Here is a 27,918-nt window from a genome sequence, read left to right as displayed (position 1 = left end):
GCGGATGATATGCAGAACTCAATCTCAGCTTAGTTCCCAAAGCCCTCTGCAAACCTTCCCAGAACTTCGACGTAAATCTAGGATCTCTGTCCGAAACAATACTAGACGGAATACCATGCAAACTTACAATCTTCTCAATATACAACTCGGCTAATCTTTCTAACGGATAATCCATTCTGATCGGAATGAAATGAGCCGACTTCGTCAATCTGTCAACAATCACCCAAATAGCTTCAAAATTCCTACTTGTCCTCGGCAAACCCGAGACAAAATCCATACTGATACTATCCCACTTCCACTCTGGAATAGCCAACGGTTGCATTAGCCCAGACGGCTTCTGATGCTCAATCTTCGACTTCTGACAAGTCAAACAGGAATAAACAAAACTCGCAATTTCTCTTTTCATTCCCGGCCACCAAAATAGCTTTTTCAAATCATGATACATCTTTGTAGCTCCAGGATGAATGCTCAAGCCACTACGATGTCCTTCCTCCAGAATACTCTTCTTAAGTTCGGTAACATCCGGAATACACACCCGATTACCAAATTTCAAAACACCATTCTCATCAACTCTGAATTCACCACCTTGGCCTTGATTCACTAAAGTCAACTTATCAACCAAAAGCATATCGGATTTCTGACCCTCTCTGATCTCATCCAAAATATTACTCGTTAACTTCAACATTCCCAATTTAACACTATTGTGAGTACTCTCACACACCAAACTCAAATCTCTAAACTGCTCAATTAAATCCAATTCTTTAACCATTAACATAGACATATGCAATGATTTCCGACTCAATGCATCAGCTACTACGTTTGCTTTACCCGGATGGTAATTCAAACCAAAGTCATAATCCTTCAGAAATTCTAACCATCTCCTCTGTCTCATATTCAGCTCTTTCTGATCAAACAAATACTTTAAACTTTTATGGTCACTGAAAACTTCAAATCTCGATCCGTACAAATAATGCCTCCATAACTTCAGAACAAATACCACGGCTGCCAACTCTAAATCATGTGTCGGATAGTTCCTCTCATGAACCCTCAGTTGTCTCGAAGCATAAGCTATAACCTGCTTATTCTGCATCAACACGCCACCCAAACCCAACAATGAAGCATCACAGTAAACCTCAAATGATTCCGACGAGCTCGGTAATATCAGAATAGGAGCAGTAGTCAACCTTCTCTTTAACTCTTGGAAACCTTCTTCACATTTTGAATCCCAAACAAACGCTTGCCCCTTTCTAGTCAACATCGTCAACGGTAACGCCAACTTAGAAAATCCTTCAATGAACTTCCTATAATAACCAGCCAAACCAAGGAAACTTCGAATCTCAGCAACAGACTTCGGAGCTTCCCACTTAGACACCGCTTCTATCTTAGAAGGATCAACAGCAACACCACCTCTTGAAATCACATGACCAAGAAAACTCACCTCTTCTAACCAAAATTCACACTTTGACAGTTTAGCAAATAACTTCTTTTCTCGGAGAACTTCTAAAACCACTCTCAAATGCTCAGCATGCTCTTCTTCAGATTTCGAATACACCAAAATGTCATCAATAAACACCACAACAAACTGGTCTAGGTACGGATGGAAAATCCTATTCATATACTCCATGAATACTCCAGGCGCATTAGTCACACCAAAAGGCATTACAGAATACTCATAATATCCATACCTTGTTCTGAAAGCAGTCTTCTGAATATCCTCAGTTTTCACACGTATCTGATGATACCCAGATCTCAAATCTATTTTGCTGAACACACTCGCACCAACCAACTGATCCATCAGATCATCAATCCTCGGCAAAGGATACCGATTCTTGATCGTCACTTTATTCAGTTGCCTGTAGTCCACACACAACCTCATAGTACCTTCTTTCTTCTTAACCAATAACACTGGTGCACCCCACGGTGACACACTCGGACGAATAAATTTCTTATCCAACAGATCTTCCAACTGACTCTTCAACTCAGTTAACTCAACAGCAGACATACGATACGGAGCCATCGATATCGGTCTAGTACCAGGTACCAATTCAATCGAGAACTCAACTTCACGCTCTGGCGGCAATTCATTCACTTCTTCAGGAAACACATCAGGAAAATCACACACCACAGCCAGATCACCAATCACCAATTTATCTTTAGCCTCCAAAGTCGCTAACAGCATAAACAACTCTGCTCCATCTGCTACTTCCTCATTCACTTGCTTTGCAGATAGAAATAAACTCTTTCCTTCTTCAATCTCAGGAAAAATCACAGTCTTATCAAAACAGTTGATGTAGACTCGGTTAAACACCAACCAGTTCATACCCAGGATAACATCAACCTGCACTAGTGGAAGACACACAAGGTCCATCCCAAAGTCTCTACCAAAAATACTCAAAGGACAATTCAAACAGACTGAAGTAGTAGTCACTGAACCCTTTGCAGGAGTATCAATCACCATACTACCATACATCTCAGATATCTCTAACTTAAGTTTCACAGCACAATCCAAAGATATAAAGGAATGAGTAGCACCTGTGTCAATAATAGCTACAAGAGGAAAGCCATTAATATAACACGTACCTCGGATCAAACGATCATCTGCAGAAGTCTCAGAACCCGATAAAGCAAAGACCTTGCCTCCTGACTGATTCTCTTTCTTCGGCTTAGGACACTGTGGACTGATATGACCCAACTCTCCACAGTTGAAACAAGTCACAGTCTTCAACCGGCAGTCTGCAGCCAAGTGACCACCTTTTCCACACTTGAAACATTTCTTCTCATTACTGGTACACTCATGGATACGATGCCCAGCCTGACCACATCTATAACACTTAGCAGGAGCACTAGAGTCTCCCCCACTAGGCCTCTTCATCCCACTCTGTCTCTGAAAACCTTTGCCAGCTGCATTCGGTTTTCCACGATCATTCTGACTCTTACCTTTCCTATCAACCCTTTGCTGATAGCTCTCTGCTCTGGCTTTGGAATCTTGTTCAAAAATCCTGCAACAGTCAACCAAGTCAGAAAACACCCTGATCCGCTGATATCCAATAGCCTGTTTGATCTCGGGAAGCAGCCTGTTCTCAAACTTCACACACTTTGAAAATTCTCCAGCAGCCTCACTATAGGGAGTATAATACTTCGACAGCTCTGTGAACTTAGCAGCATACTCTGTAACAGACTTGTTACCCTGCTTCAATTCCAAGAACTCTATCTCTTTCTTCCCTCTAACATCCTCTGGAAAATACTTCCTCAGGAATCTCTCTCTGAACACAGCCCAAGTGATTTCAGCATTCCCAGCAGTTTCCAACTCAGTGCGGGTAGCAACCCACCAATCATCAGCTTCTTCTGACAGCATATGCGTACCGAACCTGACCTTCTGGTTATCGGCACACTCAGTCACTCGGAAGATCCTCTCAATCTCCTTCAACCACTTCTGAGCACCATCTGGATCGTATGCTCCCTTGAACATTGGAGGATTGTTCTTCTGGAACTCACTCAGTTGACGAGCAGCTCCCATTCCCACAACATTCGGATTTCCTCCAAGTACTCCAGCTAGCATACCCAGAGCCTCAGCAATTGCAGCATCGTCTCTACCTCTTCCAGCCATCTCTATTCTGAAAACCCAAACAAACTAAAACAATAAGTACTGATAGGTTACACAACACCTATACCGTACAGGGGAAACAGAATAATTACGACTCGACTCGACCGACTATGCTCTGATACCACTAATGTAACACCCTTCTAAAAAAAACCCAATTATTTAATTAAAATAACAAACATATAACAATTTAGAGTAATTATGCCCTTCAAGGGTGTCACACATAATATTCACACCATTCAACAATATAACGGTCATGCTCTTTTATTAAATCAAAACAGTTGCATAAAACACAGCGGATGTAAGTTTCATCAATCATGTAAAACATTACATGTAAAATGGTTCTCAACCAACAATAAACATTCGAAACAAGTTAAACAACCCATCCCGATGTTACATCTATCAGAGCACGACCCACTACGGAGACTACACTAGACTCCAATAATTAGCTTCTACTCAACTCATTTCTCGTTACCTGAAAAAGAGTTGTAAGGGTGAGTTTCTCAATCAATATAATGAGTATTATAAAATATCATGTTATGTTAAGTGATTCAACACACTTCATCACCCTAATCAAAACACACATTCAGGAACAGCATATTAATTCAACATCATACTAAATAACAACACAACAAATACCAACACAAACACACGTGTAATATTGGAATACATCCATTCATATTACACGCCATACATATATTATGCAATGAGACTCCATGCATGCGGTACCGACTATTTGTGAACATATAGTTCAACCTCACCGTCCAAATCCAGGAACGGCTACCAAGCTCACCAGTCCCACTCATTTGAGACATAGTGACTCACTCACTAATTCCTCACCATGGGAATTAGCTACCACCCCAAATGGGCCATGCTATGCACGCTAATCACCTAGCATGCAAACATCAACAACAACAATCAAAATGATTTACTCACTAATTCCGCACCATGGGAATTAGCTACCACCCCAAATGGGCCACAATATGCATGCTAATCACCTAGCAATGCAACAACAACAACGACTCAAGAATAGACGTATGCTCACACTCTAAGCCATAAAACAGTCTATTCACAAATGCATACATTCACATCATCATGTATACCATCACATATCATCAACAAAAGCATATCATATCATGCCACATAATCAATCATAGTATTAGCGCACTCTACTAATACCTATACTCTTCAAAACAACGGGAAATGATCCCTACCACATCATACCTTAGCTAAGTACATCACTCAGCCTAAACCACCAAAAACTGCACGACCACTGTTCAGGAAAATCACAAATCTGCCCATACGCGTATTGCCTATGCCCATACGCGTATTGCCCAAACCTGACCAAGTCCATACGCGTAATGCCCACGCCCATACGCGTATGCTACGCGTACCACATCCTCATACGCGTACCAACAGAGACACTTTCACGTTCAAAACATCATCTCCTTCACTCATACGCGTATAGCATACACCATACGCGTACCACTCCAGGGATACGCGTATCACACGCGTATGGCGCGTACCAGCGCCAAACCCCCATTTTCAAGCCATCCCATACGCGTATTGCCTAGTGCCATACGCGTATGACCAGAATCCAGTGTTCCAGATCTGCTATGGGTTTTCTCTGCTACGAGATCCTTCAGATCCAACCTCTCACAGTCCAATTTTCATACACGTTCGTTCGTTTTATCAATTACAACTCAGATACATTCAACTTCTCAAATCGCTAACCTTACTACATCTAATTCCTACAATTTCATCAATTATCATCCAATTTTCATTCATCAATATTTCACAAATTCATCACATATCATTTCAATCAGAGTCAAATTCAGAGGTTCATCACTACCCATTACATGCTATCCCATAAGACCCATCAAACGATGATAAACCCCCCTTACCTGAGTTAATCCGGCAGTCTCTGAGCTCCAAGCTTTTCCTTCCTTCAACCTTCGTTCTCTGGCTTTTGCCCTTTTCCCCTTTCTGCCTCTTTTCCCTTTTCACGTGAAATTAACCTTTTTACCAAAAAATGGGATTTTTCTAAATTCCAACTTATATACTCCAATAATAAAACCCAATAATATTATCCCAATAATAATATTAATAATCCAATAATTTTCTAATTATTTAATTAAATTAATAAATAAAATATTAACTTAATTTAAACAATTATCTTAATTTCATCGGGGTGTTACATAGTGACTAACTCATCAAAGGTTACTTCATCATCACTTGAGCCTTCATCAGAACCCCATCTTCCAGTCAAGGTAGTCACAAGATTTGCAGACTCTCCTTCTATTTCACTTTCATCAGACCAAGTAGCGGCAAGACTCTTATTTTGTTTCTTGAGATAGGTTCCACATTCAGCTCTAATGTGTCCATACCCATCACATTCATGACACTGAACTCCTTTTCCTTGTTTGGACTTTTCATCAGATCTTGTTCTTCTTCCAGCATGATTGGACCTACTGATGTTAGATGAGATGTTCTTGACATTAGACTTAGACCTTACATCCATCTTTTTCAGAATTTTGTTGAACTGTCTCCCCAATAATGCTACATCATTTTCCAGTTCTTCATCAGTATCTTGACCACTTTCTTCCTCTTTCTCTTCAGTGTTTGACATGAAGGCTATGCTTTTGACTTTATTTCCAGATCCATCACACATTCCCAACTCAAATGTTTGGAGGGATCCAATTAGCTCATCCACTGTCATATTGCAAATGTCTTGAGATTCTTCTATGACTGTCAATTTCATGGCAAATCTCTTGGGAAGTGACCTGAGTATTTTCCTCACTAGTTTTTCATCTGACATCTTCTCACCCAGGGCTCCTGAGGCATTAGCAATTTCAAGGATATTCATATGAAAATCATGAACATTTTCATCTTCTTTCATCCTCAAATTTTCAAACTTGGTAGTGAGCAACTGCAATCTAGACATGTTCACTCTAGAGGTACCTTCATGAGTGGTTTTGAGAATATTCCAAGCATCTTTAGCCACCTCACAGTTGTTCACCAGTCTGAAGATGTTCTTATCAACCCCATTGAATATATCATTCAATGCTTTAGAGTTTCCAAGGGCTAATTCATCCTCCTCCTTGGTCAATTGTTCATCATCCTTCTTATCAGTTGTAACTTCTCCTTCCTTAGTAATAATTGGATGTTCCCAGCCTGTTAGAACAACCTTCCAAGCCTTATTATCTAAAGATTTCAGGAAGGCTACCATTCGAGGTTTCTAGTAGTCATAGTTAGATCCATCCAGAATTGGTGGTCTGTGAACAGATCCTCCGTCTCTATCCATAGTACCAGAAAGTAACGCCACTAGATCTCACCCAGAACCAGAGCAGGATGCCTACTCTGATACCAATTGAAATTCTGGTATCAGATATAAGATGTCGAAGGTAATGTAACGACACTAATATCTGAACAATATAAAAAGGATAAAAGATAAAGAACAGTAGTACAAGTGACACAAGCAATTGTTAACCCAGTTCGGTGAAAACTCACCTATGTCTGGGGGCTACCAAGCCAGGAAGGAAATCCACTAAACAAAATTAGTTCAAAGACTCTCAATAAACAACTTCAAGTTATAGTCTTTTCACCTAATCTCTACCCGTGTGACTTCTATCTAAGAACTCTTAGATATGAGATCCTACTCACTCCCCCTCAATCACAGTAGTGATGTAAAACAAATATTACAATGAAAGAAGACACTCTTCAAGAACACCTACTTGATCTTGCTTAAAAGCTTCAACCAAGTAAACACACACTCATGCTTCAAAGCTTAGAATGGAGAAATTACAACTCAAAAGTCAATCCAATTCAATCATCTATGGATGAATGAATGGCTCACAATACACACAACCACACAAGACTAAAACCCTTATTCTCTCTCGCTATTTCGTTCGTTATTTCTTGCGGGTTAAAACCAGGTTTTCCATGCCCTTTATACAGAAGTGTTTGACTGGGCTTGGACATTACAAAACCCTAAAACTATTTTCCATTCGTATCTTCTTATGACAGTTGATCATATCTTGTTGGAAAATAAATCACTCTGGTTTTAATTTATTGATTGAATGGCGCGTTCAATCATCTCATCAATCACACATAGATTAGCATAAAAAGCGCAATCACAAAATACATAACATTTAGACTGAATGTTCTGTATACAAATGTCTTGACATCGGGTCTGACATCTCAGCTAAATCCTGCACATCTATATTTTAAACACCTTGCAGGATCCTATCATCTTATGTCAAGACAACACTTGTGACAACTTGTGAACACTCTAGGTTTTACCAAAATTGATGCCAACACATAGAACCAACACAAAGATTGGCATGAAATGTTCCCATTTTCTTTGCATAGGTGTCGTACATCCGTCCGCACTTCGACAGGGGCAATCCCTTTCTCTCTTGTTTATGGCATGGAAGTTGTGCTCCCCATGTAGGTTGAGATCCCACCAATCTGTGTGTTGATGGAAGCCAAGTTGACTAAAGCTGAATGGTATCAGAGAAGATATGATCAGTTGAATTTGATTGAAGAGAAGAGATTGACTGCCATGTGTCATGGTCAGTTATATCTGCAGAGAATGAAGAAAGCTTTTGATAAGAAGGTTAAGCCCCGTGTGCTCCAAGAAGGTGACCTCGTGCTCAAGAAGATTTTATCTTTCAAACCTGAATCTAGGGGCAAGTGGACTCCTAATTATGAAGGCCCATATGTTGTCAAGAGAGCCTTCTCAGACGGTGCATTGACTATTACAACTATGGATGGTAAAGAGTTCACTTGTCCTGTGAATGTCAATGCAGTCAAGAAATACTTTGCCTAAAAAAAAGAAAAGAACAACTCTCTAAGCTGATAACCCGAAAGGGTGGCTTAGGCAAAAATGAGTGTTTTGGTGGATTGGAAACCCGAAAGGGAGGTCCAGGCAAAAATTAGAGACATAAAACAGAAAAATCATCCTAGTAGATGGAGTACCCCACCTTAGGGCAATCTAGGCAAAAATTAGGGATTATGGCAAGTAACGGCATCTGGCTAGACCTGATCGTTGTAGAAATATTGCCAATCATTTGGTTCTGATTCATCATTCTCAACCAAGGACTAAAGCATAGTGGATTGCCACACTTTTTCCAATCAATAAAATGCATATTCAGTCAAATAATTTTGTTTTGTTTTCATTACCGCTTTGATTGCAAAAACATCCGTTTATTTTGATAAAGAATCTTTGCATTTCGAAACATAGAGATCCCTTCCAATGCATGTTCATAAGATTGAAAACTTGAAATCTTATTTGGAAGGTAGAGTGACCTAGGTGTTGAAATTTTGGCACGCCTGGGGCACATTTTTATCTAACGATCTCTTTTGCAGGTGCTGTTAGATATTTTCACTCACTTGCAGGTTGTGATGTGAAGTTTTTGACAAAAAAATCCCCGTGGAGTCCAATCAGGGACAAGGGATTGAAGAATGGTGAAAAGACGACGGAAGAACGTGCGACGATCCTGGAGAATTAATCAAGAAGACTCTTCAAAGTCTGAGGACTGGAAAGTTTGTATGAATCCAGGGAGTTTGATCTCCGTGGAGTACGGAGAAGTCGAGAATACAAGGTGATGAATCAGAAAAGTCCAGACGAGTCTGGGAGCTCTCAAAAGTGGAAAGCTGACACTGGATTTAGATGTTGAATACCAGGGTTCGACGAGTCGACAGGCGTTCTGTGCCAGACTTTCCTTATTTCCCCAAGCAGAGGCGGAATTATTATCTCCCCAGCAGTTTCGAGATTGATATTTCCTCAGCAGCCAGGCCGGAAGGTTGCTACTTCCCCTAGCAGGGTTGGAGATTACTATTTCCCCAGCGGGGGTGTCCGTTGCTAGTTTTTTTTCTCAGCAGCGAGTCTGAAGATTGTTGTTTTCCCCGCAGAGTGCGTTAGTGGTTTATTCCCCAGCGAAGTCCCCGAGCGGATCGGGTTCAGTGGAGGTCATCCCTGGCGAGGGTGGTCTTTTTCCCAGCAACAGTGCTACTCCCCAGCAGGGTGGAGATTGGAGTGTTGTCGAGTTCCTCAGCAGAGTGCCTCGGGCTCCCCAGAAGAGTCCCTTGAGGGGGATACTTTTTATGCATTCATCATGTAGATAAGTATAGCATATTACATAGCTAATTGCGTAGCATTTCCATGATTATGGAGCATTACGCTAAAAAAATCAGAATCATGCATCAGCATTGCAAGCATAAGCTAGTCTCAAGCCGTGGTTACTGTTTGAGGATTGGTTTCGCCGGATGGTGAGGATGTTACTCTGAGGAGTTCGGCATCGTGATTCTGAATCAACAATATTCCCCAGTAGTGCGATATTGGAGGAAGGATTTCTGTCGAGCGGAGGTGGAAATGATAATCAAAGAAGTTTCGGGGTCCAAAAAGAAAAGTAAAGAGAGAAAAAGTTCCCAGCTGAGCGCAAATTGTTCGTTTGCTAGGGTTGAATAGAGGATAGCATGCTCATGGCTTGTTATCCCCAACATGGGTCGTTGGCACGCGTGCCGCCTCATTTATCACAGTCCCTTATTTCTGCCGATGCTGACCGGCATGATAAGTTTTTTCGGGTATTCAGACCGATGTGGCCTTCAGGCCAGTTTTTCGAGTATTCAAACCGAAGTGGCATACAGGCCAGTTTTTCGGGTATTCAGACCGTTGTGGCACTCAGGCCAGTTTTCCGATTTTCAGATCGAAGAAGTTTTCGACGTTCAGGTCAACGCACTTGTGGCACTCAGGCCAGTTTCCGATTTTCAGATTAAAGAAGTTTCCGACGATCAGGTCGAAGTACTTGTGGCATTCAGGCAAGTTTTCCGATGTTCAGATCGAAGAAGTTTCCGACGTTCAGGTTGAAGCACTTGTGGCACTCAGGCCATTTTTCCGATGTTCAGATCGAAGCGGCGTTCAGGCCAATCTCTCGGTGTTCAGACCAATATTGATAATCTCCTATCGTTCGATGCTCAGATCGAAGTCACTTCCAGTGTTCAGACTGATGAGCGGCGTTCAGGCCATGGTGGTTCCTGTGTTACCATTTATTTTGGTATCCAGGTCAATATTCTTTTCGGTACTCAGGCCGACTTTCACCGTACTAGACGGATTCTTCTTTTGAGATCGCTTCTCTGTCGATTCTGACAGGCTTTGTTAATTATTTTCCCAGCGGAGTGCAAATTGTTCGTCTATTCTTGGTATTCAATCACTCTTCGCCATGATCATCTGAAAGTCGAGGCTATTCATATCGACAGGTTCACAGTGGATTGAATAGGGGCAGCTGTAACACCTCAAAATTTGCCCTCCACTTCTTGGGACTAGCTTAGCATATTGCATTTCATTTTTAGGACATTAGTCATTGCATATTGCATATCATGTGGAAATAAGCAAGTCATCCTCTAAAGTCTTGTCAGAGATGGAGAGGTTAAGAGGTTCAAGCCTGAGGGTCTTATTGAATTGTTCACTAGCCATCTGAGGGTTTGTGCTTCAATTAGGGTTTTCTTGATTCTTCAAGAGGTTGAGCATTATCTTGGTTGCAAGGATACATCATCATCATCATGGCTATGTCCTTATCAAAGGTTTCAGAATTTATGCTCAGGTTCCTTGGGATTAGGGTTTTGACCTTTGGTCAAACCTAATCAATTGCATTCTACCAATCAGGGTTTCTCAAGGAGATGGGGGTTTATTTCTTGGATGGAGATTATATGGTCATTATCTTGAGCTTATTTGAGTTAGGGTTTCATTTTGGAGCCAATTCCTCAAGTGATTGAGGCTCAAGCTAATCAGAGCACTTCTAAGTCATCTGTCAACCAGAAAGTCAACAGAAAGTCAATTGAGGGCTATGAACTGGGAAAATGAGTTTCAACATCTCATTCATGTCCCAAAGATGTTTATTCATCATGTCAAATACATATCTTGAGGAATTTGAGGTCAAATCAAAAGTTTCCAAAAATGGAAAGTGGCCTGTAATTGAAAGTTTCCAAAAATGGAAAGTTTTTGGACCAAATTCAACTTGATCTTACATCATCAAAGAAGTTTCAAATGAAATTTTGTCCAACATGAAAGTTGAATATCTTTCTCTCTCATTTCCAAAAAGTCCAAGATTATGAATTTATGATGAATGGTTGAGGAGATATGATCAAATCATTGCCAAGTGTGCATGGAACTTCAAAAGGGCATAACTTTTGACTCATAACTCCAAATTGAGTGCTCCTTTTTGCATAATTCTTCTCATGACATGAACCTTCCAAGTCATTCATCACATTGCACGAAATTTCATCATATGATCATTGGTGCTTACATGTGATTTTTGGAGGGAAAATCATGAATTCAAAATTGGTGCATCATATGAGCTTTTTGACCATTCCAACATGTTCATAAGATGATTTTAAGTGAAAATGCATGGCCATTGGTTACTGTTCACGTAGGATTGCATGCATGGGGTGAAAAAATCATTTTTTGCATAACACCTTATTTCTCACTAATCTCCAATTAACCAAAGCATGATTAGGCAAGCATATAAAAGGTTAATCCTAACAGAATTGCTCATAATCTCAAATTCTAGATCTAGATCTCATTTTCCCTCCAAATTTTCTCTTCTTCCAAATTCAAAAATTCTTCAAAGAACACTTGATTTTTATTGCATATTCTGCTTTCTTGATCCCCAATTAGTAGAATTCAAGCCATTGATTGAAGAAATTGGTGAAGAATCAAGCAATTCCACACATGAACATGAACATGGAGTTTTGAAGATCTAGCTAGATCCAAGCCATTCCAAGAGTTGATTTGTGCTTCAGAGGTGATAACAAGGTTGATAGAAGAGATTTGGATGCTGCTAGACACTTGAATCCACCACTGCCATTGTTGGAGCTTCAAGAGGTCAAATTTTCGCATCTCTTAATTCTCCATTTTATGGCCATAGACTTGTAGGTCTTTACTTCCTGATTATCCTGATCTAAATTTCACGTGATTTGGTTGAATATTGGTTGAGTTATGGCAAATTAAAGTTTTGTATGTCAATATGTTTTCCTTCGATTCTCATTGTCCATGGCTTATTATGATTAATTGAGACTTGATCTGTAATGTACGTTGCATAAGCTTTCAAATGATATAATTATTTTGGAATTCTGGAAAAAAAATTGGACGAACACTGTTCATCCACCGTCTTCATGAAGAAGACGGTGGTTTCCACCGTGCGTGTACAGTACGCTCCGCCTCTGGTTTTATGTTAGGGTTTTATCCCAGTCACGTCCACGCAAGCGTCCAATTGGCGAGATGATTGGCCATGAGCGTTTGACCACATTCCACGCAGGCGTAGACCATGAGTTGGCGCGCCATGTCATTTAATAGAACGATCGCGTTTTGGCCAAACGCGTTCCCCCTTCGATCCTCCGCTCTGGCGTTTTGTTTAAATTCAATCAATCTTTTTCATTTCCCTCCATAATTTCATGTACATGTCACCTTTTATTTCAAATATTTTGCCAACTTCAAAAATTCATATCAAATTGAAAAATGATCCAATTAATTCCAGGTTTTTTGCTACATGATCCTTGAGATGTCTAGAATTTTATGGTTTTGATTTTATGATTTTACCATTTCTGGATTTTGAATTGTGGTTGATTATGTGAACATATATGCCTTTGTGACATTGCCTCATTCTTTCTATCATGAAATGCTCAATAATGCTCCAATTGCCATGAAATTTTGCATGATGATTCTTAGCATGTTGATGGATTTATGTGATTTTATTTGGCATTTTTTTGCTATTTCCTTCCCTGTTTTGGACACATGGACTTGTGGTGTGACAATGTGTGTCACACAATTGGATGTCTTGCTTGTGCATTTTATTTCTAGGTCATTTGAGTTCTGTTGATCCTGATTTTTGGCATGGTGATTGTGTTTGATATGTTGTATGCACATAAAAATTTCCAGAATTGTTTGAGTCATTTCTGTTTTGATATTGAATTTTGATTCTTCATGTCCAATTGTGATCACCTTGTGTACCTTTTGCCTTATCTTGTGCAATTAATGACTTTGCCATTTGATTTTGATTTGGTTCTTTTTAGGACATGTTCTTGATTGAATGTAGTTGCTTCATGTTGAATATTAAGTTCTGTTTTGACTTTTTGATTCACTTTTGACCCTAGGCTTTGTCCTAGGAGTTTGTACTCACATTTGAGCTTTGAATTTCAGGTTCAAGCATTCATCTGCATGATTGATGTTGCCTCATCATTTGAGCTTGGCTATTTGCTATGTTTGCTAACCTTTGGTTCTTTTGTAGGTCCTTTGGTGAATCACTTGAGTGTTTGCCTTATGGCTTACATGTTGTACATATTGGGATTGTCTGTTTGTTGTTATCTGTTAACTGTTGGTTGTTTGTCTGGGTATCCTACTGATGGTTTAGCTTTTCTTACAGGTACTTTAGCCGCTTTAACTCATTATTTGAGTTTCCTTGCTTTGCTTGTGGTTGGCATACCACTTAGGTAAATTCCTATTCTCCATATAGTCTGGAAGACCTTTCATGTTATTTTGGCAGGCACCTGTCTGAAGCCTTCCTTAAGAGGCAATGTTTGCGCTTGTTTATCTTTGTGCCTTGTACATGTGAAGATCTCCTAAGTGAAGAGGCATTGGAAGATAGAAGGGATGTGCAACCCATCCCCTGCTATTCAGTTGAGTCTTTCATCTTGCTCGTACTACGTGCTGATGCATTTTGAATAAACACCCAAGATCCTTGTATATAGAGTCGCTCAAGTGGAGTAGAGTCCCACATTCTTGACTCCCACACCTTCATTGATTCAAGCTCTCCCAAGCCAGGGATAAGAGCCATGAGGTCTTACCCTCATTACCTTTTCATCTGCTTCACCCTAACTCTCAATGTTAGGGTTAAGAGCTCAAAACACCCATAACAGAACCGGCTTGTTTGTCGAGGTTGATTTGACCCCTTGACTAAAGCCCAGCCTTGTATGAGCCACTTGTTTGCATATAGTGTGTGTGCATGCTCTCTTGTGATTGCTTATTTGCTGTTTATCTGCTGTTTCAACTTGCTTCCTGTGCGAGTTAGGTTATGTTCAAATACCTCAACCTAGGACTATTGTGGATTGCATGACAACTATTAGGATCGAGTCAGTCTCCCTTTTAGTTTGTTATTTCCCGGTCTCTGGTTAGGAGAAAGTTTCTCCCCTGTTAAGGGGAACTACGTTGCCCTGATCCTTATACCAGATGAGGTACGTAGGCAGGAGATCGTGCGAGATCTCTCTAGGCACCCTTTTTCTTTTTGTGTGTGTTTGCTTGACAGTTATTAGGCTCGAGTTCCAGACTCCCTATTAGCTTGTCTGTTTGATAACCTCTTATGTGTGGGTGTGGAGTCTGATGTAAGTCCAGCGATTGGCATTCGGTTTCCCGTTTGGGTGGTTGTTTGTGGAGTCTGACGTAAGTCCAGCGATTGGCAGTCGGTTTCCTGTTTGTGTTCGTGTGCTTGGAGTCTGAAGTAAGTCCAACGATTGGCATTCGGTTTCCTTGTTTGTGTTTGTTGTTTGGAGTCGGATGTAAGACCAGCCATTGGCAATCTGTTTCCATTTGTGTGTTTGCTTTGACGTCTCAGCGTCTGTGCGTGTGTTTTGTTTCGGCGTGCGTTAGCCGAACTACGGTAGCTCTGATTCTCATTCCAGATGAGATACGTAGGCATAGGATGCGATATCCTAGCGAGCCCATTTCCCGTTTCCCTCGAACTACGTTGACTCTGATGTTTGTTTCTGACTAACTACGTAGGCCCAGGATGCGACATCCTGCCGAGTCACCTTCCTCCGCCTTCTTTCACCTGTTTATTCCAGTGTGTGTGCATTCTTTGAGCAGTTATTCAGCAACCTTATTCTATTCTTTTTGAGCGTGGATCCCGTCGAGTACGATGGACGTGAGGGGTGCTAATACCTTCCCCTTGCGTAACCGACTCCCGATCCTTGTAATCTCCGGTCGTAAAACCATTTCCTTTCCAGGTTTACTTCGAGCATTTCCTTTCCCTCTTTTGGGATAAATAACGCACGGTGGCGGCTCTGTTTGTTTGTTTTTCCCGCCGGTTGTTTTTCGCGGATGCGACAGCTGGCGACTCTGCTGGGGACATATACAGAAGTTGACCTCTTGCTGGTCCATCTTCCCTAAGCGAGTCAGTCCTAGCACTCTCTAGGATAGTTTTGGTTGCTTGTGTTGCTCTATTTATTGCATTTATGATTATTATGTTGTGTATATATTTGCATATATGTTTGCATGCATCATATTATCATTATGCTGGACTCTGTACAGGTTGGTTTCTTTGACTTGGGGTGGGTGTTCTGAGTGGGGCTAAAACCCAGGCCCGAGTATACATCTAGGATTAGTGTGGTCTCACGTTTCCTCACATGTTGGATCAGCATGTTGTTGCGACGTGACATACCACAAGCCGGACGAGGTTCTTCTGAGTGAGCTCTTCCGGGTGGAGTATTCCACTTTGGTTGGGTTATCTCTTTAGGGCTGTTGACTTCGGTGACCGTTCTTTCCCGGATCTTTGGTTTAGACGATCTTATGAGAGCTGCAGCGGCACACCCGAAAGGGCAAACCCGTTGAGTATCTTGTCCGATTGTCGAGACCATTATCCGCCTTAGGATGACCTGATTAGAATTCACCTGTGAGGGGAGGGTTGATTCTTACAGATGCATGTTCTGATGGTGACTTTGATGGTGACTAATGGTTCAGTTATTGATCAGAGTCTTATTTATAAGTCAGATTTATGGATTTTTTTCCGAGACGCCAGAGTTCTGTCCGTGATATTTATCAGTGGGGATCCGTTTATTTTAGGATTCCCTGGGTTGGTACAGATGATTGTGTTGCTATCAGACTAGTGGTTCTCCAGTGATGATGGTGATACATCTTTCGGTTCCGTTTATTTCGGAACTCCTGAGTTGGATTTATGGTTATTCAGTTCCTCAGATGGTTGTGATCAGTTCAGGAACCAGGGCTTCAGTACAGATGTTCATATGACTTGGAGGATGGCACAGTGCATTGCATTCATACATCAACATCATTCACATTTTGCATTTATCTGCATCTAACTCATGTTTATCCATATGCAGGGGACATTCTTGATCGAGATCCTGGTTGAGAGACTTCTTTGTTTCAGACATGAGTCCCGGCTTGAAAGATGACGTCGTCTACAGTTTCTTCAATCCAGAGATTGATGTGTTGGAGGATATGATATCATTGATTACACCTGACCATGTGGGGATGTTCCGTGAGGATTATGGTGGTATTCTGAAGGTGGTTTTCAGGCTTACTGATACAGATAGGAGTGTCGTCCATACTCTTCTCCAGTTCTATGACTCGAGCTTGAGATGCTTCGTTTTCCCGGATTACCTGTTGGGGCCTTTGATGGAAGACTATGCCAGTATCCTGGGTCTTCCGATCAGGGACCAGATTCCGTTCTATGTCACTAGGGATGAACTTGATGTTGCTGAGATTTCTCGTGCTCTTTATTTGAGCTCAGAGGTGGCTAAGGGGGGTTTGAAGGAGAAGGGATAGTTGCCCGGTTTCCATCTGAGTTTCTTGGAGGCTAAAGCCAAGGAGCATGCTGTTGTGGGTAATTGGAGGGCCGTTTGTGCTTTGATTGCTGTGAGCATCTATGGGACCATCATGTTTCCTAATCAGAAGAACTTTGTGGACATTAATGCCACCCGGGTGTTTATGCAGAGGAATCCTATTCCTACCTTGGTTGAGGATGTGTATTACTCGGTCCATAATCGGAACGAGAAGAGGCGAGGGGGATTAATCAGATGTTGTGCTTAACTGTTGCACAAGTGGTTCATGGGATATCTGCCTTCCAGAGGTGCTTTTGTTTCTCTTGATCCTACGGTTAATTGGGCGACCAAGTTGATGGGTTTGCGAGCCAAGGACATAGCTTGGACTCACAATGGTATGGCTGGACGAAACTTCCTTTACAGTTGTGGGAGCTTTCCCAATGTGCCTCTTATAGGAGTTCAAGGTTGCATTAATTGCAACCCGACGCTTCTTAGGAGACAAATGGGATTTGCTATGGAGGTTCCTCCTCTCGAGTGTGAGATTCAGGAGTCTTTCTACTTCCCGGCTGAGGGTAATCTGTCACAGTTGAGGCAAGCATCCGGGGCATGGCGTAACATTCAGAGGAAGGGCAAGGTTCCTTTTGGTAAGGTTAATAGCAGGTCTTTTCCTCCATTTGATGATTGGCTTAGGAAGAGGATTGAGCTCACACATTTACCATTTCCTGGAGGTGATCCTTGGTGTCCATTGATTGAGGGGCCACGTTCTTCTGTCAGCATGGAAGAGTTCCTTGAGATGAAGAAAGCCAGAGATCAATTGCAAGCAGAGAAGACTGAATTGGAGATGAGTGTTGCTAGGATTCAGATTGCTAATCAGGAAATCAAAAGGAGAATAGAAGATCAGGATAAGAGACATGCCATGGAGGTGAAGCGCTTTGATATAGACACCGCTTATTATCATAAGATCAGCCGAGCGTTGGAGTCGTCTACAAAGGAGCATGACATTACCAAGGAAAAGTTGGCTAGAGCTTTGAGAGATATTGAAGATGAGAAGAGGAGACAAATCCTTGTGAAGAATCAGAGAGATGTCAGAGCTAAAGTCCTTGCCACAGAATGGGAAGCGGAGAAAGCGAAGATTATTGCTGAGAGAGATCACTATCTTGCTGAGAGGGATCATTACTTCAGACATATGAAGATTCACCAGAAGGATATAGGAAGATTGCAGCAGGAGAACACTGAGCTTAGGTTCGCCGTGAAGTTTACCAAGATGGTCGATGATGCAGAGCCCTCTGGGGGACCTTCTTCAGTGTAGACTTTTGTTATCATGTGTTGGATTACCGTCAGGCCTGTTGACGGAATTCACTTGCTTGTATTTTCTTTCTGATTCTGGAGAATTGTAATTTGATTTGTATCAGCCTGATGTATGACTCTTGCACGTGCAGTGCACTTTTGATATGTAGTGGTCGTTGTCATTCATTGATTGATCTTCAAGCTTTATTTGCTTTTCTGCGCCCTCACATCACACACACATGGTTGGGTGATATCTTTGCTAAATCATATATCTCTGCTCTGAATGGAAAAACCAGATGATTGATGTCAGAATGTTGCTGTCAAATTATTATCTATCTCGATGAAACCAGGATCGAAAGACAGAGTGTTCCTCATGTGGATAGACATTGCATTCATGCATGAATCATAATAACTTGTCTTCTATTTTGTAGGTGTCGGTTTCTAACGTGCTTGATTGTTTCAGGAATCATTGCCCGCGCACGTAGAATCATTCCTTTGCACGCAGCCCGTCCACATAGATACCCTACTAGGCACAACACATCCAGGCTGATGGATCTACCCAACGCAGATATTCTCGAGCTGAAGGAGAAAATGAGCGAACTGATTAATGTCATGCAAGGGTTTGCCGTGGGGCAAAAAGCACTTGCTGATAAAGTAGAGAAGCTCGAGCGGGCTTCAGCTGCCAACAGTGGTAACAATCTTGAGGGTGTTTCTAACAATGGCCTTAGTGGTTCTAGGGATGGAGGAGATCTCAGAAAAAAGACAACTGCTGGCGTAGTGATAAATAATGGTGGAGGTTTTGGTGTTGCCATAGGCGGTGGACCAGGTCCGATGGGTAACAATCTGAAGGATAGCCTGTTTCCTCCTTTCTTAGGGGCCGAGGAGGATAGAGAAGAAGACCAGTTCTCCGTGCTTAATGAACAGTTTGGTCAATATGGTGTCCAACCACCAAATGAAGAGATTCATGTGTTGGCGGAGAAAATCAGGGCTCTTGAAAGTTATGCTACTCCGGGGGTTGTTAATATGTCGAACATGGGGCTGGTTGAGGGGATTGTGATCCCGCAAAAGTTTAAAGCGCATGCGTTTGACAAATATAATGGGAGTTCTTGCCCGGAAACTCATCTCCAGGCTTTCGTCCGAAAGATTTTTGCCTATACAATGGACCAGAAGCTTTGGATGTATTTCTTCCAGGATAGTCTGTCTGGGGGGTCGTTGGAATGGTACACCAAGCTGAGGTCGTCTGATATCAAAAGCTGGCAGGATCTCGGAGATGCATTCTTTAAACAGTACCAATTTAATGCTGATATGGCTCCTAGCCGTACTCAATTGCAGGGTATGTCTCAGAAGCCTAATGAGGGGTTTAAAGAATATGCACAGAGGTGGAGGGAGCTGGCTGCCCGAGTCCAACCTCCGTTGGTAGATAGAGAAATGTCTGATCTATTCATGGGTACCCTTCAGGGGACGTTTGCAGAGAGGATGGTTGGATGCCCAGTTACCAACTTTGCTGATATAGTGGTGGCCGGTGAAAGAATAGAAAGCTGGTTAAAGATGGGGAAAATACAGGGTAATGCTTCGTCGTCTGGATCGAAGAAGCCCTTTGGGAATGGTCAGAGAAAGAAGGAGGGTGACACCAGCGCTGTGTATGCCCAGAGGGGACAGAGTAGGGATCGTTACTACCAGCACACTGCTGCGGTAACCATTCCTGCTGATAATCAACAACAGCAACAACAACAACCGCCACAACAACGACGACCGTTTCAACAGAGACCGCAAAGGGCCGGGTATCAAGTAAGAGGACGAATGACTGATCATCAATTTGATAGGCCACCTGTAACCTACTCATTCTTGCTGAAGAAATTGAAAGACTTGGGGTTGGTTCAGTTGAGAACTTTGGCTCCGGTGAGACTCGATCAAAGGCCTGCCAGTTATGATGAAAACGCCAAGTGTGAATTCCACTCTGGTGCTCCTGGACACAATGTGGAAAATTGTAAAGCTTTTAAGCATGTTGTCCAGGACTTGGTGGATTCTAAGGCAATCAACTTTGCACCGTCTCCAAATGTGAATGCTAATCCCATGCCTGCGCATGGTCAAATGGGGATGAATGCAATTTCTGAAGATGGTAGAACCGTTGGGCTGATGAATGTAGATCAGTTGAAGACTCCATTGGCTGAGGTCAAGAGACAACTGTTGAAGAATGGGGTCTTCCCGGGCTGTGATGATTGTTGTGCTGCGTGCACCGTTGCTCTTAATGCGTGTGTTTTATTGAGGGAAGCTGTTCAGAGCATGGTGGATGAGGGAAGCCTCAGATTTGAGAAGGTGGATTTGGGGAAAGAAGATGTCTCCACCATAACTATTTACTTTGACCCGATCGATTTGTCAACGCTGGCAGATGCGGCTCCAGTTACTATCACGGTACCTGGGCCAATTCCTTATGACAATGATGATGCGGTGCCGTGGCATTATTGTGGGGAAGTTTATTGCAATGGGGAGAAGTTGGATATTCAGACTGGAGGTGAAACCACCGTTTCAAAGGTGGATAATTCCGGACCCAGTGGTTTCACTCGCAGTGGAAGGTTGTTTGCACCTGATGCTTTGAGGAGTGGGGATGGAGAGAGAGAAAAGAAAGATAAGGCCGAGGCTTTAGCCAGGGCAAGAGGGAAGCAGGTGGTAAATGAGGGTACTCCTGTGGTGACACCGGCGCCTGGTGGGTCGGAAAGAGAACTTGATGATGAAGCTGAAGAATTTTTGAGAATCATCAAGAAGTCAGAGTACAAGCTTGTTGACCATCTGCAGCAGACCCCATCCAAGATCTCAATCTTGTCCTTATTGCTGAGCTCCGAGGGGCATAGGGAGGCTTTGCTGAAAATACTGAAGAGAGCCTATGTTCCTCAGGAGATCACGATCAATCAGTTGGAGACGGTGGTGTCAAACGTCAATGCCAGCCATGGGCTGGGTTTCACTGATTTGGATCTGACTGTGGATGGGCGGAATCATAATAGGGCATTACACATTGCCATTGAGTGTAAAGGAGCCATGCTCTCGCACGTGTTGGTTGATACCGGCTCATCACTAAATGTGTTGCCAAAGAAAGCCCTGGCAAAGCTGGACTGTGAAGGGTTAATCTTGAGGCCCACTGACCTGGTTGTTAGAGCCTTTGATGGTTCTAAAAAGGATGTGTTTGGGGAAGTGGAGCTTCCTGTGAAGATAGGGCCCGAGGTGTTTAAGTCGGTATTTTATGTCATGGATATTCAGCCGGCATACAGTTGCCTGTTGGGTCGCCCATGGATACATGCTGCTGGGGAAGTAACCTCGACTTTGCACCAGAAGCTGAAGTATATCTGGGACGGGCAGGTCATCACCGTTTGTGGAGAAGAAGACATCTTCGTCAGCCATCTGTCATCGTTCAAATATGTTGAAATGGACGGTGAAATTGTTGAAACACCGAGTCAAGCATTCGAAACCGTCAAGGTGGAGAATGTTATTTTTGCTAAAGAGGAGAAGCCGTCCATTTCTTTGTACAAACAGGCTGCTGAGGTGGTGAAGAATGGAGAAGCTCCTGGTTGGGGGAAGATGATGGACATCGCCGCCAAGAAAGACAGATTTGGGGTTGGTTATCAGCCGGGCCAAGGCTCGTCTGGCCAGAGCAAGGGACGTCGTCAGCCATTCACGTTCACCAGTGCTGGAATGCTGGATCCTGATCACATCTGTATGATGGGTGAAGAGGTCGACAGTGACTGTGAGCTCGATGGTTGGATAAAACCGTGCGTACCATGGATGGAAGTCCAGAACTGGAAGGCCGAAAAGATCATCATTGTCACTCTACGTGAAGAGTAATATTTCCTGTTTTTCAATACAGTTTGCATGAAAGCCATGCGTTTTGCCCGAAACGTAACGGTTCATTGTAAGGGCCACCTCATGTGTTTCATTTTGCAATATTTGCATCATAAATAAAAAGGATGTTTTTCATTAAAAGCGGTGTTCTCTGTTTTTCATTTATTTTTGCAGTTTAATAAAAACAAAAATAAAAAATGGCAATGTTTTCATTTTCCTTTTTCAATTTGTCTCGCTCCGGTTCTAAAGCAATGCATGAATCCACATTCATGCAGATGCGATCATTCGCCGGATCTCATTGATAACAATCCTGTTACACCCTCATATGACTTCGACAATCTGATCTATCATGCCGAAGAAGAAGGCGAAGAAGATTGTGAACTGCCGGAGGAATTAGCCAGGTTGTTGAAACAAGAGGAGAAGGTGATTCAGCCGCATGAAGAGCAGATCGAGGTTGTGAATCTGGGTACCGATGAGGTCAGAAAGGAAGTGAAAGTGGGGGCTGCTTTGGAGGAAAATGTCAAGAGCAGAATGGTAGCCTTGTTGAAAGAGTATGTTGATATCTTCGCCTGGTCTTATCAAGATATGCCAGGGTTGGATACCGATATCGTTGTGCACAAGCTACCGTTGAGAGCAGATTGTCCTCTAGTGAAGCAGAAGTTGCGCAGAACTTGACCTGAGATGGCCATGAAAATTAAAGAGGAGGTGCAGAAGTAGTTAGATGTTGGTTTCCTCGCTGTCACTAATTATCCGCCTTGGGTCGCAAACATTGTACCGGTGTCGAAGAAGGATGGAAAGGTGAGAATGTGTGTGGACTACCGGGATTTGAACAGAGCTAGCCCGAAGGATGATTTCCCATTACCTCACATTAATGTCTACAACAAACAAGACCTTAGACAGCGCTTTTTTTAGCCTTAGACAGCGCTTTAAAGCGCTGTCTAAACCTCCGCTGCTAAAGGTTTAGACAGCGCTTTTTTAAATCTTAAAAGCGCTGTCTAAGCCCCCCCCCCCTTAGACAGCGCTTTGGCCAAAAGCGCTTTATAAGACCCTTTTATTTTAAATTTTTTAGGTATACCTTAGACAGCGTTGTCTAAGCCCCACCCCCTTAGACAGCGCTTTGGCCAAAAGCGCTTTCTAAGACCCTCCTATTTTAATTTTTTTAGGTATACCTTAGACAGCGCTTTTCAAAAAGCGCTGTCTAAGCCCCCCCCCCCCTTAGACAGCGCTTTTGCCTAAAGTGCTTTCTAATCCCCCCCTTAGACAGCGCTTTTTACCAGCAAAACCGTCAGCTTTCTCAATGAGATCATCAATGGAAACAACACCTAATTGATCTTTATTTTCACCGAGCAGTGATGAAGAAGGATACATGTTAGTCCCCATCCCTAGACGCCTTCCCGTTTCCTTACCTATTGCGAGTTGATCACCTGAAAGTTTTTTTTGTAGCATGAGTATAGTTTGCATTATATAAAATCATTGACTCAATTTCAAATGACGGTGGTACTGTGATACAACGTACCAGTGATCATTTTGACACTAACACCAAGATCAAGAGCTCTTCTGATTGTTTCTGCGCTATCATGTCTCGGAGGGTCAAAAAGAGGGAGAAGAGCAACAAACTCCCATGGTCCTCCTGCACTTTCCTTACTTCCCTCCGGTACTTCCTATATGAAAAAAAAAACTTCGGTGCTAAGGAAAGAATACATGATAATTGACTTATCCGATTATGAAGAATTCGTAAGAGGGAAATAAACCTGTCTTGCAATCCCAAGAGAACGAAGTCCACGTTCTGCAAACTTGTCAATCATCGCATGAACCTTCCGTTCGATTTCTGCCTTGTTTTGTGCAAGATTGAGAATCTACACAGTATATGAGAAAAGTTTATCAATGATCGGTAGGTTGCGTGGTTCTTGAAAAGTGAGAATGAATTATGTATTACCTGCTCTGGTGCACCTTTGCTAACCCTGTGCATATTACCAGCACCATCAATGTATGTAAGGGCAGTTCTTTTATCAGTTGGATTAAACGGAAGGAAATGAACTTCTTTTATTCCAGCTCGTGCCTTGCGAAACCAAAGGACTATTAGTAGACTAACCAAATTTCAACTACACAACATGATGGAAAACAAACTTTGAAGAGTCTGTACCTCCTTTGGGTCTGCCAACATTGAAACGATTGCGCAATCAATTGCATCTTGGTTCTCCATCCTTGATGCTCTTGCAGCCATAAGTACAACCAAATCCTTGCCAACACCTTTGGCAAAAACCTGCCAGATATTCATGATTGTTAGGGGAAACAAAGTTAATATACATCCTGGTCAAAGATTGTTTCAGTCAGAATTCAAACTCGGGTTTTTCCGAATACTAATATTTATCTGTTTGTATACTTTTGACAAAAAAAGAAACTTATGTCTCAAGTAATTGCGATGTTCTATTTTATCTTTAGAAAGAATAAGATTAAAACCTCAATCATTTCCTTGTCCACTGTAAGCTTGTTAAGAGTTAATGTGCCTGTTTTGTCACTGCATAACACATCCATTCCGGCCATTTCTTCAATAGCAGTCATTCTCTTTGTTATAGCACCCTGCAACAATGATGCATATGATCAAAACTTGACAACATCTTTAAAAAGCTACTGAAATGTTGGAATAATCAATGTACTAATTGCAAACCTGCTGAGATAACTTATGTGAGCCAATAGCCATTGTAACTGAAAGAACAGTTGGCATTGCAATAGGGATTCCTCCAATTAGTAGCACTAGAAGGTTATCAATACCGTTTCTGTAACCATATCCGTGGACGCCGTATATCACAATGATTTCAATAATCATTCCAATAGCAATTGAACAGATGCAGAAATTTCCAATAGATGTCAAAACCTGTAATAATATTTGTCACGCAGTGAGCATTACTATCACAACATTCGGTGATGTCAAATAGTGGCTATAACAATGTAAGTATAGCGGAATTTGAACAAATCGCTTTTGTCTGCGATACATTATTTAGTATATTATGTACCTGTTGGAAATGTCCAACGTGTGTTGTGTTTTCGACGAGATGAGCTGCCTTTCCGAAAAATGTGTGAACTCCAGTTGCTATGACTACGGCTTCAATTTCTCCTTGCTTGCAAGTTGAACCAGAATATACTCCTTCTCCAGGATGTTTAGTCACAGGGAGTGACTCTCCGGTAAGAGCAGACTAAAAGTACAAATAGCAAAAACATAACTTCAATTATAAGAAATCTAGAATCTGATATCAACATCAATAAACTCGTGGAAGATATTATTTGTTGTGACGCTTGAATCATGCATCAGTAATTTCAAAGTACTTTATAGATTTTACCTGATCAATCTTCAAAGGGTCACCTTCAAGGAGACGTGCGTCGGCAGGAATGATGTCCCCTAGCTTGATGCTAACTATGTCTCCAGGGACCAATACCGAAGCATCTTCTTCGCTCCATTTTCCGTCACGAAGTACCTATTAATCAAATATAATTAGAAATCAAAGAAACTATGAGCAAGACAAGATAACAAAGAGATTATAAGAGAAGAAGAAGAAGAACCTTTGCTTTTGGAGCCAATCTTGCCATAAGGGCAGCAGCTGCATTACCAGCATTATTTTCTTCTATGAAACTTATGGTTGAGTTTATAATTAGCAAAATAATTATGCCAACAAAATCTTGATAATCTCCTCGCTTTCCCTGCATAATCAAAGCGTTGTCATATTAAACCGGTTGATATTAAAAACCATTGTTTTAAAACCAGGACCGAAGATCTAGCGGTGAGACTTCTAGATAATGGTTCAATAAGTTGAAACACACTGATTGAACCAGCAGACGGACTAATCGGTTCTTAGTTCAACCAGTTAAACTGGACGGTCTGGTTTTAAAAACACTAGTTGAAAGTTCAAACATGACTTTTCACCTTAACAAACTTCTACCACCAAAATCTTTCTTGTATGTATTCCATAATCCTTTTGTAAAATGAATAACATTTGTAACTTTCAAATCAAGTTAACCAAAGGTTATAAGAGTACAGTTTCATAGTTATTCTAATTTTGTATGATTTGAAATAATGAAAACCATTGAGAAATAACAAAATAAACAAAAAAAGGAAGAGACTTACCCCTCCATGTGCCATAGCAATGGCCATGAGAGCAGCAGCTTCCATAACCCATGACAAAGGATTCCACATAAACCCTAAAAACGCAACCTTAGTGGGAACTGCCTCCCTTCCTCTCTAATTGAGTACCACAAACCCAATAACCAAATTAAAACAACTAATGTAGATTGAATTGAAAAAAAATCAAAGCCAACATATTGGAGTTGAGATACGGAGAATCCAAGGGAAGAAAATCCCACTTTAAGCAAAAAATAAAAGGATAGCCACTAACAAAATAGTAGAGCAGTCGCAACACAATGATACGAATTACATACATAATTATGTAGCTGTAATTGAAACAAAATCGAAGTGATTTACAATTGGCACACCTAATGTACCTGATACACAATGCAATTCAAATGAAACCAAAAGAGATATTATAGTGGCCACATATTGCAAAGACAACACAAAACAAGTTTTGATTATTTTCTAGCTACACAGTTGCGACATAGTCAAAATGGTTTATAGTTTGAAAGAACATAATATATTAAATATGTAATGCAAATAAATGGAAACCAACATGGATATCATAACAGTAACAAAGCATGTCACCACAACGTGTGATTATATGCAGGGCTATTGTAATATTAACACGAATATACATGCAACCCGAAACACACTTCGACATAAAAGTATACTGCATCAAAACGAATTTACACAACATAGACAACACGACAATGGAATCCTATCGAAACAGAAATGGATATAACAACATTAACTCAAATGCAAAAAAAAAAACAGAATGAATTATGATCATTTACAATGTTATTCTAATGACAACGATCCAACTTTTACCCTGAAACACATTCTGCCATAAAAGCAAATGTAACCAATCAAACCATACCCTGAGACACATAATTATTCACAATATAGCTATTATGTAACCAATCAAACCATACCCATTCTTGGACCAATTGCCTATTAATCATTAACTGTATTAAAAAGAATTATTACCGACGAGATTTTTGCAACGTTGTTGTAGCTTCTCTTGCCGTCTGTACCATGTTGTTGCAAGGGTTTGTTGTTGTTGTAAATTTTGGGAATATCGGCACGGTTGAGATTGTTGAGATGAGGAGTGCGGTGGCGGAAACGGTGGAGGTTCGGAGGTGAGAGGCGAGTGCGGCGGTCGATTGTTTGGGTGATGGCGGAGGGACCCTCGAAGGCGGAAAATAGGGTTTTCGGAAGTTGAAGGAAGAGAAAGTAAAGGATCTGTTTTAGATATTTTGAGGAAGAAGTGGGTGATATGGGGATGTCGTGTTTTGGAGTGTCTGCGTGATGTTGTGTGAGTTGAGAAGAAGGTTATGGCTGATGGAGATTGAGGGGAAGAGGAAATGGCGGAAGTTTGTGAGGTGAGTGAAGAAGAGGGAAAACAAAAGAACAGAGAACGAAAATTGAAATGGAGTCTGAAATTTTATTTTAATTAGACCTTAGACAGCGCTTTTGTGGAAAGCGCTTTCTAAGGTATGCCTTAGACAGCGCTTTCCAAAAGCGCTTT

The 27,918-nt window shown here is 41.6% G+C and overlaps 1 protein-coding gene across 1 annotated transcript in view; it reads right to left on the bottom strand.

Annotated features, from left to right (window-relative positions):
• The window catches only part of LOC127132000 (plasma membrane ATPase 1), a 35,155-nt gene extending 8,508 nt beyond the window's left edge, over positions 1-26,647 (bottom strand). Inside the window, exons 1-11 of the mRNA XM_051060869.1 lie at positions 26,388-26,647; positions 25,826-25,963; positions 25,606-25,740; positions 25,282-25,461; positions 24,936-25,142; positions 24,728-24,847; positions 24,411-24,530; positions 24,204-24,326; positions 24,019-24,123; positions 23,784-23,928; positions 23,542-23,691 (exon numbers count right to left, since the gene is read on the bottom strand). Of these exons, the coding sequence (XP_050916826.1) occupies positions 23,542-23,691; positions 23,784-23,928; positions 24,019-24,123; positions 24,204-24,326; positions 24,411-24,530; positions 24,728-24,847; positions 24,936-25,142; positions 25,282-25,461; positions 25,606-25,740; positions 25,826-25,963; positions 26,388-26,456 (1,492 nt within the window). The 5' untranslated portion in view covers positions 26,457-26,647. The remainder of the gene's footprint in view (positions 1-23,541; positions 23,692-23,783; positions 23,929-24,018; positions 24,124-24,203; positions 24,327-24,410; positions 24,531-24,727; positions 24,848-24,935; positions 25,143-25,281; positions 25,462-25,605; positions 25,741-25,825; positions 25,964-26,387) is intronic.
• Between the last annotated feature and the right edge of the window lie 1,271 nt (positions 26,648-27,918).

The sequence above is a fragment of the Lathyrus oleraceus genome, chromosome 3, assembly GCF_024323335.1.
Source record: "Lathyrus oleraceus cultivar Zhongwan6 chromosome 3, CAAS_Psat_ZW6_1.0, whole genome shotgun sequence".
In the NCBI taxonomy this organism is placed as follows: Eukaryota; Viridiplantae; Streptophyta; class Magnoliopsida; order Fabales; family Fabaceae; genus Lathyrus; species Lathyrus oleraceus.
The sequence above is the reverse complement of the archived record's forward strand: the minus strand, read 5'-3'. Positions and strand labels throughout refer to the sequence as shown.